This window comes from Arctopsyche grandis, chromosome 9 (assembly GCF_051622035.1).
Source record: "Arctopsyche grandis isolate Sample6627 chromosome 9, ASM5162203v2, whole genome shotgun sequence".
NCBI classification, from domain to species: Eukaryota; Metazoa; Arthropoda; class Insecta; order Trichoptera; family Hydropsychidae; genus Arctopsyche; species Arctopsyche grandis.
The window spans coordinates 4,459,808-4,473,348 of NC_135363.1; the positions used below are offsets into that span (position 1 = coordinate 4,459,808).

A 13,541-nucleotide genomic window follows, 5' to 3' on the forward strand; every position below is an offset into this window, starting at 1 on the left:
TATGATTTATCCAATTTCAGATGGGAGTTCCGGGTGTTGGAGGATCTGCACCTAAACGAGAAATCAGTTTTCCTCCAGACAGTGTAGAAGCGGTAACTCCAGTTACATTCAAAAGACGACGTCTCACTAAAAACGATGTTGCTCCCATCGAAGCCTGGCGGGTAATGATGGCTTTGAAATCTGGCCTATTGGCGGAAACGTGTTGGGCTCTCGATGTTCTCAATATATTGCTGTTTGATGATTCATCTGTGAGTTATTTTGGCCTTCAACATCTCCCTGGATTACTAGATCTTCTATTAGAGCATTTCCAGAAGAGTCTCTCTGATGTATTCGATTCTCCCAACCCAAATGATGATAAGCCGTGGTATATGCCTAAATGTAATGAGGAGAAATCTCTTGAAATCAATTCGACTAGTCGTAATTCAGATCCGAAACAATCGTTTGCCTTAATAAAGGGTGAAAATTTCACACACGAATCTAGAAAAGGGAAACCTGTTATATATAAATCGAAAGAGGATGATATATTCGCTCCGGATGATCTCAAGGAGTGGGATACAGAACATGATGACGTTGGAATTGAACCATGGCAATTTGGTTCTGATACATCTTATATAAATCATGTATTGCCATGTTTTCAAGGCGAATTCATAAACATTCCCTTTGCTAGAGTTCTAGAACGTGTCGAACGAAAGATTAAAAAAGAAGAAGTTGTACAATGTAAAATTGAAAGTGTTTCTGATGTGAAAGTGGAATCTACTGATTGTAAAGACTCTCAAGGTGTTAAAAAATCTAATAATAGTGTCAGTGAAAAGAAAACTAAAAGGACAAAAGCTTCATTAGCTGATGTTATTAATAGGGTAAAAGGTCAAACAAGTATGAATGGTGAAAATAAAATTAATGGTGAAAACGATTTAGGGACCAATGACAAGAGTGCAGAAACTAAGCTACCTGTTGACATTCGGCAAAATGGACCAGCAGAAGAATCCGATTGCATTGAACCACCTTCTAAAGAAAGAACGGGATCTGAGGATAACTTCAAATCTGAACCTATGGAAATAGAAAAAGACGAGAAAGCTGCAGATAAGCCTATCGAAAACAAGCCTAATTTAAAAATCAATGATCCTGCCGGAATTCTCAAGAGAAAACACTTTTCAGAATACGAGGACGAGTGTTACAGTAGAGATGAAGCTAGTTTACATTTGGTAACCGAAAGTCAGGATTCATTAGCTAGACGATGCATTTGTTTATCGAATATTTTACGAAATTTGACTTTTGTTCCGGGTAACGAGACCGAATTTTCGAAAAGTGGAACATTCCTTGCACTAATGGGTAAATTATTATTGCTTCACCATGAACATCCAGTTCGTGCGCCACGTACTAGAAATTACGATAGGGAAGAGGATGCCGAGTGGAAGAGTAGTTGTTCCTCGCTTCAAATTCAAGAGTGGTGGTGGGATTTTCTAGCGCAATTACGGGAAGATGCCCTTGTTTGCTGTGCAAACATCGGTGGCCAAGTAGATCTAGGCCGGCATCCAGAGCAAGTCGCTCGACCTGTATTAGACGGCTTATTACATTGGGCTGTGTGTCCTTCGGCTGGTGCCCAAGACCCGTTGCCAGCTTTAGCACCTCACCGTGCATTATCCCCACGCCGACTAGCTCTCGAGGCACTCTGCAAACTCTGTGTTACTGATTCTAATGTAGATTTAGTAGTCGCAACACCACCATTTCCACGTCTCGAACGGCTCTGCTCCGTTCTTGCGAAACACCTGTGCCGCAGCGAAGATCAAGTACTGAGAGAGTTTTCTGTGAATCTTCTACACTATCTGGCTGCTGCAGACTCTAGCATGGCTCGCACCATCGCCGCCCAAAATCCAACGGTGTCTTTATTAGTAGCATTTATCGAACAAGCTGAACAGTCTGCTCTGGGGGTGGCCAACCAGCATGGAATTGGAGCGCTACGAGACAATCCCGATTCCATGGGTACCAGCCTGGATATGTTGAGGCGTGCAGCTGGTACTCTTCTGCACTTAGCGAAACATCCCGATAACAAACCGCTATTTATACAACAGGAACAGCGATTGCTCTCTCTGGTGATGAGTCAAATTCTCGATCAGAAAGTCGCCGCCGAACTCTCCAAGGTGCTTTTTCAGTGCTCCCGTCATCCGCGCCATCCGACCAGAAGTGAATAAATGATTTATGTTACCACTTAAATACTCTGACAAAGATATATAATTTCAATTATGGTGCATCAATGGAACATATTGTTCAATTGGCTAATGAAAGCAGAAGAAGAATAAGAAAATATAAACTTAAGTCATCTTCATATTTAAGATGGCAACATAAAAGTGATAGTGTACTGTGTTGATAGGCTATTGATTATCTATCAGTGAGATTTGTTGTAAATCTGCGTACATTCTATACCGCTAACGATTATATTAATTATATTGGTAGTATTGTGAGTGATACATGTGCGAGTGCACAGAAAGCGGTCTGTATACATGTTGTTATTTTCATTTATACAGGACTTAATTTTATTCCTGCGAATTTAGGTTTAAGGACTGAATTTAATAAATAATATAATGAATATAATATATTATTATCTAAGACCGTGTTATAGTGATATTAGACTCATACCGCTCGGTAATTGAATTATAAAAAAAAATGATTTCAGAGACTTTTTTAGAAAAAAAATATTAGCTATAATGAAAAGGATTATCAATGGGTTTTTTATGTGATAGGCCCCTTATGAAGGATATGCATAAATAGATAAGTAGTTTTTGCGAAAAAAAAAACCAAGGGCAAATGTGAAATTTTAAATGATTGTATATTGTACCATTTTGTAAAGAGCTGGATGTGTTTTGCAACTTAGTATTCATCATCTTGTATTTATTTTTCCTCCCTCATACTCCCGAATCCCATCTTGCATACGATGATTCCATTGTTGTCCAGACACTCCACCCTGCCGTCTCCTCGTAATCCGTGAACGATTGACTCTTATCCAATCTAAATTAGGGTCGCCTATCATTTCATGTTTTTTGGTATTATAATTACTGTGCAAATGCTTTATATATGTCTGAATATTGAAAATTAAATAAATGTACATATGAAGTACTGAAAGTATTTTTGTGCTGAATTTCATTCCCTCACACGAACGTACTTTCCTTTTTCCTCGGTGGCCGCAATTACCATACATTGCTCTCCACTACTCGACCCTATTACCATCATTTAGTTAAAATTATCATTAACAACATCTAAAAAATAAATTATTACCTTTCGAAAGTCATCTGTGGAGTATGAGGCAGTTATTTTGTTGTATTGAATTACTGCTATGTGGTATATACGATTTTATCGTCGTATCAATGGAAATTATTTTGCCAACTGCAATCTACCGTGAAAATAAGAGCTTTTGCGGTTGCGATTTCCCCGCCAGTGGCTCCCAATCTCTTCACTTTCGAGCCTTCGTTTACCATAATTAGAAAACTGATGCCTTTTTTTCCGTCAACCGATTTTGCGAAACATTTTAGTGCAACTTGCGGTTGGTGAGTTTTTGCTCTGTCGCAACCCAATTGTTCTCTGGAAACCCCATAATTTATCAAATTTTGCTTTTTCCTGTTCCTCAATCGACGGTTTTTTTTATGGGTCAAAAGGTGATCGCAGTTAGTAAGTGTGCTTTAGGTCGACTGCTTTTTGCACGTGCGCCGGTTATCCCATCATTTGTAGGTTCTGTGGTGGAATGGTCGGCAATTTTATCCGCAATTTGCTCAAATGTGTACAATGTGATGGAACTTCGCAAGGAATTACTTCTCTGTAATGGCGCTCATCCGTCTTCTAAGCTATTTCTTTTTTTTTTTTTACTTTTTCTACTTATCAATTACAGTTCATTTGAAGTCGCTGATGGATTTCTCATCGCCTTTTTCAGCCGTATAGACATTTGTAATTCGAAGGCCTTTTTTATACTCCTCAATTAAGTATTTAAGCTACATACATACATTATGATTTTTTTTAACTACAATTTTATTTCCGTTTATTTAATTTTAAAGTTGAAAACTCGCTATCACGGTGGTCTGTGCTTTCAATCGGATTGTAAATACTTTCCTTTCAGTTCGCGTCTTGTCAGACATAGGATTGTTTTCCAGTAGAGTTATATCGAGAAGAGTTGATCCTGCGTATTATATATGTAAAATAAATTATTCGAATGCTTGAAATCAATGATTCGAAATATCTAAAGTCAATTTTCCTTTCGTCTGTGTGACGTCATATCATACGAGTCTAAACCAAGTGGTTCTCATGTACGGCCATGGTGGCCGCATGCGGCTACTAACGCTTTACAGAGTAATATTTCAATAATTTATTTGTAAAATTATGAAATTAGAAAGATTCAACGAAATAGGAAGGTTTATAGGACTTGAAAATCCATCTAAAGAACCCATTTTTTATATAGTTTATTAATTATGTGACAAAAACCAACAAAATTTTAGTATTAGCAAGATATTTTGATATTGAAAAGGGTGAATTTACTGAAAATTTTTTATGCTTGACTTCATTGAAGGACCCTCCGAATGCAATTCATATTTATAATGCTATTAAAGAGGACTTAATCAAGTTAAACGTATCGACGCACAACTTGTGTGCTGTAACTGCTGATGGAGCTTTGGTTATGAAGAGCGAAATAAAGGGGTTTTAAATTCGGACGGTTGGGCAGCGTACGGAAATATTCCGAATTCCGGTAAAAGTTGTTATAATTTCGTGGATCCAAATAATAGTGAAATATATATGCAAAATGTGGAAAATATGTGGATGCGTGTGAAAAGAAAGATCAATTTGGCACAACGCGTGCCCGTTTTGATTCATATTTAGATGAAATTGTATTGAACCACAAACGAATGCGTGTATATTCCATTCGCAATATGTGGAATATTTCCATACGTTGCCCAACCGTCCGAAATTATATGCAAACCAGGCAGTATATGTCGGGAGTATTTCGTCAGGTAAAAGTCAAGTTAATTCAGGGTACGGCAATACTAGAGTAGTCGCAAAGAGCAACCAATGACAGGGAGGAGGGGGTTGACCGAGCCTCGCTTCCGAGCCTAGAGGGTCCGTCGAGAATTCTGACTTTTACCCGAAAATTTTCAAATGTCTTTTATTAAATGAACTTACCTATAAATTGATCCATTTTTTTAGTAAAAAAAAATTAGCTTTAATTTTTTAAATCCCAACAAAACCCAATTTGATGCGGCCACCCGATTTTTCCATAGTACTGCTAATGTCAATTATGCGGCCACAGTCAAATTTCACGTGAGAACCACTGGTTTAAACAATAAGCAGCGTGTCCTTGAAAGACTTAGGGCGAAATCAGACAGCGGTGAATGTGGTACGTGGTTTTTTTTAGATAGTTTTAAACACAGAAAAAATGTGGCGTTCATGGGACCCGTACATGAGATAGTCCTTTCAAAACGATACATTCAACATATGTCGTTAAAATTGTATGATAGTGTTGCGTAGGGGTGGGTGGAGGATCCAAATAAAAGCCAACAGTCGTTTCACAGCATTTATTGATGATTCAGGAGATACACGCACGGTCACTGCTCCGTCCAGAATGAATTATATCGCCTACGTACCGCCTTATAAAGGGTAGATCTCTCAGGACGCCTAATCTGTTTACCTGTTGTATAGTCACGTATTCGGATATGTATTTCCAAGACATTGGGTCTTCCCGTATCGATTCTGAGAACTAACTAATAACGGTCATTGTTTAGCCTAAATGCACTTAGCCTAAGTCCAGATATAATCTTTGGAAGTAAGTGCATGCATTTAGTTAACCGATAACAGATATCCGTTGGTCTAAGTACAACTCGCTCAATCCACGGCGTACGTAACAATAGTATTTATCCTTGCTTGACAGTGATCTATACCAAAACGACCCTTCGAACCATTTTCGGTAAAATTGTATCCTTGTTTGACAGTGATCGATAACGAATATGGCAATACACCGTTATCGATCACTGTCAAGCAAGGATACAATTTTACTGAAAATGGTCCAAAGGGTCATTTTGGTATATGTAGATCACTGTCAAGCAAGGATAAATACTACCATACAATTTCAACGACATAGGTCGAATGTATCGTTTTGAAAGGACTATCCCATGATAACCACATTTTTTCTATATGTTTAAAACTACCTAAAAAAAACCACGTCCCACATTCACCGCTGTCTGATTTCACCCTTAGCTATCAATCGTATTGTTATATCTTCCTGCTGACATTTTTGACTTCTTACTAAGAATTTCTCAGATTATGGCTGCCGTATTAACGCTTGTAATGATTGTAATGGCAATAATAATTCTGATAATCGAAAATGAGTTTATCCCACTCTTAAGCATTAATCTAATCTGAAAGTTATTTTTTTTGTCTTATTGACGTTCGTGACAAATAATTTATTGCTCCGTATTTTATTATAGGTATATAATAAAATATTTATGTATGTAGGTAGAGTAGGAGATGTGGGAGTGAAGTATGAATTTTACATATTTGCTATTAAGCAATCTTTTTATCTTGATTATTTTTTATTGATCAATGATTTTAGCTACTTCCGACATTGCTATTCATTAAAATCGGGTATTTTTCGTTTACGAACAAGTCAAACGAAATGAGGTATAATCACGATGGTTTTCGCCTGTATCTCATTTCATAGCTGCTTACAGCAGGGAAAAAAGTACACGATTCCTATTGGTCAGCCAACATATTCTGACCAATAATAATCGAGATTTAGAATTTTCCTACTGCAAAGCCCAATTCAATGAGATGTCATTACTGAACTATGTAGTGTTATGCCTGATGAAATATCAATACGCATAGGTTATGGTATATTTACTTATTAAATAAAAAAAAATAAAAGAAATGTTCGATCCGCATGCGTTCGTATTTTTTTTCAAACACCTTTAAAATATAATTAACTAGCTGTATTACCCGGCTTCGCTCAGTGTTTATAATATAAACCGCTTAAACATGACTAAGCTAATTTAATTAAAAAAAAAATTAAAAATTTAAAAAAAAAATTTAAAAAAAAATAAAAAAAAAATCAAAAAAAAAATCAAAAAATTTTTTTTAAAAAATCAAAAAAAAAATCAATTTTTTTTTTTGCCTTCTAGGGCTTCGCCCTCGGCACCCCCCTGAGCCTTTGCCTTCTAGGGCTTCGCCCCTCCACGCCCCATGAGCAATTGCCGCTTAGGGCTTCGCCCCCATGATCAGTTGCCTTTTAGGGCTTCGCCCCTCCGCGCCCCCATGATTCAAAGCCGTCTAGGGCTTCGCCCCCCTTAGTTAATGCCTTTTAGGGCTTCGCCCCCCGCGCCCCCAAGATTAATTGCCGTTTAGGGCTTCGCCCCCCTTAGTTAATGCCTTTTAGGGCTTCGCCCCCCTTAGCTAATGCCTTTTGGGGCTTCGCCCCTCCGCACCCTCATGATTAAATGCCGTCTAGGGCTTCGCCCCCATGATCAGTTGCCGATAAGGGCTTCGCCCCTCCACGTCCCCATGGTTAAATGCCGTCTAGGGCTTCGCCCCCATGATCAGTTGCCGTTTAGGGCTTCGCCTCATAAGGCTGCGCCCCATGGGGCTTCGCCCCATGAGGCTGCGCCCCCTTCGGGGCCCCATGCGGCTAAGCTCCATAAGGCGGCGCCCCATAAGGCGGCGCCCCATAAGGCGGCGCCCCATAAGGCGGCGCCCCATATGGCGGCGCCCCATAAGGCTGCGCCCCATAAGACAGCGCCCCATAAGGCTGCGCCCCATAAGGCGGCGCCCCATAAGGCAGCGCCCCATAAGGCGGCGCCCCATGAGGCTGCGCCCCCCTGCGCCCCCTTCGGGGCCCCATGGGGCTGCGCCCCATGAGGCCGCGCCCCCTTTGGGGCCCAATGAGGCTGCACCCCCTTCGGGGCCCCATGAGGCTGCGCCCCCTTTGGGGCCCCATGGGGCTGCGCCCCATGAGGCTGCGCCCCCTTCGGGGCCACATGCGGCTAAGCTCCATAAGGCGGCGCCCCATAAGACTGCGCCCCATAAGACAGCGCCCCATAAGGCTACGCCCCATGAGGCTGCGCCCCCCTGCGCCCCCTTCGGGGCCCCATGAGGCTCCGCCCCCCTGCGCCCCCTTCGGGGCCCCATGGGGCTACGCCCCATGAGGCTGCGCCCCCTTTGAGGCCCCATGGGGCTGCGCCCCATGAGGCTGCGCCCCCTTGCGCCCCCTTCGGGGCCCCATGTGGCTAAGCTCCATAAGGCGGCGCCCCATAAGGCGGCGCCCCATAAGGCGGCGCCCCATAAGGCGGCGCCCCATAAGGCGGCGCCCCATAAGGCTGCGCCCCTAAGGCTGCGCCCCATAAGACAGCGCCCCATAAGGCTGCGCCCCATAAGGTTGCGCCCCATAAGGCTGTGCCCCATAAAGCTGCGCCCCCTTTTGAGCCCCATGGGGCTGCGCCCCATGAGGCTGCGCCCTCCGGGCCCCCTTTGGGGCCCCACGGGGCTGCGCCCCTTGTGGCGCCCCTGGCGGGGCCCCATGAAGCTACTCGCGAAACGAATAAAACAAATCGGCGCCCATGGATCGAAAAAAAAAAAAAATCGAATCACGTGTTCGATGACGTCACCGATCTACGGACGACGACGACGACGACCAAGGATATTTACATACATACAAAGTCTCTTTCCAAATTATAGATTAGATTAAATATTTATATTTAATTGTTTAATATGAAAGCATATTTCAAGTGAAAATATATCAAACAATGAATTTACAACGTTTAACTCTATAAATTTAACCAGTGGCGGCTCGTGGATAAGATATCTGGAGGTGCTGCGGTTGATTGAAAATAAAAAAAATGTTTATTTGGATTATATTTTACTATTAACATCAAAATTATCAAAATTAAACATATGTATTTTATTTCATTAAAAAATTGATTATTCTGTCTTTTTTACTTTTCCTTGAAAAAAGGTCTATCACCTATTCGTTAAATTTTTGCCAAATAAATGAGAATAAATAAAACTGTTACAGTGAGGTTTAGAAGGAAGAGTAGAAATGTAGAAAGTGTAAGAGGTGTAGAAGGAAAGACAAAAGCAGAAGTAATGACGAAAAGTGAGAGGTGTCGGGCGTGCGCATACGACGCAAAATACGTCTCGTACAGCCGGGAGTGGCAGTACGAGACCAAGCTTCTAGCGCGAGCTCCCTCCCCGCGCCCCTCCTTCACCCACTCGGCATATTCCAACGAAAACCGTACTGCACAAAATCATAAACGATGCCTCACTTTCTGATTTTGGACCGCGATGTATGATCATTATTGGACGTGTCGGTGTGCGGGCGAGCTTAATACACGCTTAAATAATATTGATATTTTCATATAATATACATACATTTATGTATATAATAATATTAATTTTTTCTCAATTTCCTTGGGGGTGCTGCAGTACCGCAGTGCGTATGGACGAGCCGCCACTAAATTTAACCCTAACAACCCAATCTTAAATTAATAGGGCCAACCCTTAACTTAACCTAACCTATACTAACCCTTAAATAATACCAACCCTAACAATCATCTTAAATTAATAAAACCAACCCTGAAAATGTAACTGGTTATGATTTCACTGAAACGTCAGTGAAAATATATTTTCACTTGAAATATAATTTCACTGTGACATACAATATAAAACAGCAATAGAAAAAAATATTATTTTTCACTAGATGGCGCTAAATGCTCTGAGACTATTTTATAGAGATTTTTTCTTGATTCGTTATTATATTCGTACGTTTTGTTGGCAGTGTTTTAACTGTGACTACATATGTATGTCGAATCGAAACGATTATAGTACGGCGAGTGTTGTCGCAGACACACAGAATAGCGATATTATATATGATTGCTATTTTTAAAGTTACTTTACTTAATTTAAACACACTTTTGTGTGAATTATATATCAGCCATGTTGTCTTAATCGACCTTTACCATAGATGTACATCTCATTGCTTTAAGCGAAATTAAACCGAGCGATTAACGGGCTAACAAGTCTTGTAAGCTAAACCACTTGACCAGTTGACTACGGACTACGAGACACCGGGTCGTAGTTGCACTTCCTGATGATCATTATTCAACAGCTCGACACTAACACCAAGGTGAACGGCCCCTCTGAACATATCCACTTTTCAGCATGCGACCACCAACAGTTTCCACTAGTGAACTGAAATAAAATGTGTAACGGTACCGTGGCGCACAGGATATCCTCCAGTTCATAAATCAACCATTAACGGCTTATTGTCTTCGTCGAGAGATGAAGTCGTAATGGCGTTCCGCTTAATGCTAATTGACCGCACCTGAATTTATTTGGTGAAAAACCGACAAACGCGATCGCCGATTCTAATGGAGCGTTTAAAAGTAGAAAGCCATTTCCTTATTCGATAGGCGCGCAAAATTTGGCGAGGCGTATTGAATCGAGAATGATATTCGTGAGGTGTGATTCGGATTAGCGGTTTTTCATTGAGTTTACGTATCTTACGCACGCTCGATGAAAATCGAAACCACAAATCTGTCGCAGTCGAAAAGCGAGAGCGACGAAAAAACATAAAAACGAAATTCTATAGCTGCCGATCGACAACTGGACTGGCATATGGCAAAGCCAATTTTCAAAAGTGAAAAATTCAGTAAACCTCTCATCGTCGTTCATCAAAATCTTCCATTCTGAAAATAAACCTAGTGTTTGAAATTGAACACTCGCGCGAGCAAAATTAACATGCTCTCATCGATTAAATATTGTGCAACGTCTGCCCATAGTAGCCTAACGACCGAAGGGGATAAAATGTCTACCTACCCAATATTTTTAATGAGCACCGCTTTGATATTGATTCTGATATCTCTGGAGGTTTTAAACTTGTTTATTTTACCCCTAAAAGTTTTCCCTTTTTTCTTTATTATTATAATATATCATATTACACGTTAAATTGCTTCCGTCCATGCATTAAAACATTTTTAATGTTTGCATTACCCAGTAAATATACTGGGTAATGCAAAATTGGGATATCTTGGGTGCTATCTGGATGAAACGTGTGTAAGTAACCTGGACATTTGTTTTAGAGTGGAGCAAGCAAGAGCAGCATTCTTAAAAATGAAAAATGTCCTAACCACACGTGATCTCAACATAGCACTCCGACTTAGACTTCTTTGTACGATGCTACTTCTGTATGGGACAGAAGCATGGACCCTGACAGATGTCATGTGCAAAAAGCTACAGGCCTTTGAGGTGTGGACATACATAAGGATGCTGAGAATTTCATGGATAGCGCGTTGAACCAATGCCGAGGTGCTGGCCCTGATGGGAAAACATGTTGAAGTACTCAACAATGTGAAAAGGCGCAAATTGGAGTACCTTGGACATGTGATGCGGAACCATGTCCAAATACGATCTCCTATGCCTAGTAATCCAGGGAAAAATCGTAGGCCAACATCTTGGAAACATCTTGGTTAAAGAATCTTCGGCAGTGATACGGCCTCGACACCCTAGCGGCCATAAACAGAGTACGGATGGGAAGTTTGGTCCCGACATTCTGGAAGAACAGGCCACACGAAGAAGAAGATGTAAATATACATACATATGTATGTATATTTAGGTTATTGGGTAGTTAAAAAATTGGAGACAATAATACAATTTAATGAATTGATATAAAACAGATACCATCACATTTAAATCGAGTGTACAAACGGACGTGGCCTAGTGAAGTTAACTAACTGTTCTGAAAGTACATATTAACATAGACCAGTTTCATAACTGGACGTCAACTGCCTTCATTATGAATATGATCGACCTGCCCTAGAACTTAAAAACTGTGTTCTGAAACCGCAGATCCGTTGCTTCTTTTTACTCAGTTAGAAAAAAAACTAGGTCTACCATCAATTCATTCATTTGTTCATCTCTTTTTTTTCTAAAATCGATGACTTCAGTGACCCACTTGCGTTTTTTGTTTGACGTTCTGTAGCACCTCGACAAGACAACCTCAATTTGGCAACGTTCAGTTTTCCTTTTCATTTTAAATGTGCGACTCATACTTCAAGGCCAAACATCTAATCGGGTACAGTTTGGACTTGGCCAATTGAATTGGTCTTTGGTATGTCTATTCACTTTATAGATTAATTGCTTTGACACGCGAATTGATTCAATTGATTGAAAGAAATTCAAACAAGAACGTGCTTACATATGTACATACGTAAATATACGAGCGTCTGCGTCCTTTGATTTAGATTTTATCTTATTCTAAATTTACGGCTCGTTCATATTTCATTTTACCAAATTAATTTTCTATTTGAGATAATAATGATTTTCTGAAGCATGTCTACAGGTTTTACATGCTTAATTAGTCTAGAGCGCAGTAACCAGCAGTCTCAGCTGGTTTCTGGTCGGATGCCCACCCTCGAGTTGAAGGGGAGAACCACTTTTTGCAGACCCTGAACTACAGTCTTCGTCATTGCTAATGACCAAATTGTTCACAGATGACCGCCTCAGACATTGCTCACGTAGGTATCCCAGCGTGCGTAGTTACCGGGAATGGATCGTGAACGCTCATTCTAGTCCAGTGAACGATTCAAATGGACTTTATGAAACTTGCAAATCAAGCTTCTCCCCTTATTCTTTTAAAAAAAATAGAAAAAATAACATAAGCGTGCTATATTTGTAGTAAGTTGCCTTGGCGAGATTATTCATATATTCTGTGCATTTTTATTTTTTTGAATTCTCAGGTGAAAAACAGCGATAGTATGACTAGCGCGTAAATGTCTCCTGTCAACATTTGCTATTCTACCTCTTGTTTTGTTAGTTCAGCGCTAATCGTATTTGTTTAGTACCATAGTTCATTATAGCGATCGTCAAGTCTCGAGAATACTGCTTTCCTGCTTGCACCACCTCATCAACCTAGTGATGTCCTACTTCAGGTTGGCACTGGTTCGTCTGAACTTTTTTGACAAATTTAGCAACCTCATATCGAACCGGTTGCTGCGAATTCAAAAGAAAACCATTCGAAAAATTGGCGTTCTGCTTGATGTTTTGCATGTTTGTAGAATGGAATCGGACGACATTTCGCAGGTCTCTCCGAACCAAATGGAAGAAATTACTTACCGTCCAGTAAAAGCACGTTCTTAAAATATGCAAGGTGGGGCAAATTAGATGTGTGATGTGTGATTACCATTACAATTTAATTGAGCAAATCGGTTGATAATTCAATATTTTCTACATAATCGTAATAAACATACGATGCCTCATGGGTTACCATCTAGTATTATAAAGCACGTCGAGTCTTTCTTTTAGATTGGTTATCAATAGGTATGTATTCTATAATTTACTATCAGCATTTATCTACATAACATCATATTGCATGTATTATATCTGGAAATACACTTTTATGAGTATGTTTTTTAAACTTTTATTTACTAGAACTTGCTAGTTCAAATGAAATTTTTTGACATTTTGTACCCGTTATTTTTCAGCTATTGCTACGTGTTGATGGGAATGAAATACGCTCACCATTG

The 13,541-nt window shown here is 40.2% G+C and overlaps 1 protein-coding gene across 1 annotated transcript in view; it reads left to right on the plus strand.

Moving 5' to 3' along the window:
* The window catches only part of osa (trithorax group protein osa), a 144,450-nt gene extending 141,337 nt beyond the window's left edge, over positions 1-3,113 (plus strand). The window contains exon 18 of the mRNA XM_077438418.1: positions 21-3,113. Within this exon, the coding sequence (XP_077294544.1) occupies positions 21-2,189 (2,169 nt within the window). The 3' untranslated portion in view covers positions 2,190-3,113. The remainder of the gene's footprint in view (positions 1-20) is intronic.
* The last annotated feature ends 10,428 nt before the right edge of the window (positions 3,114-13,541 follow it).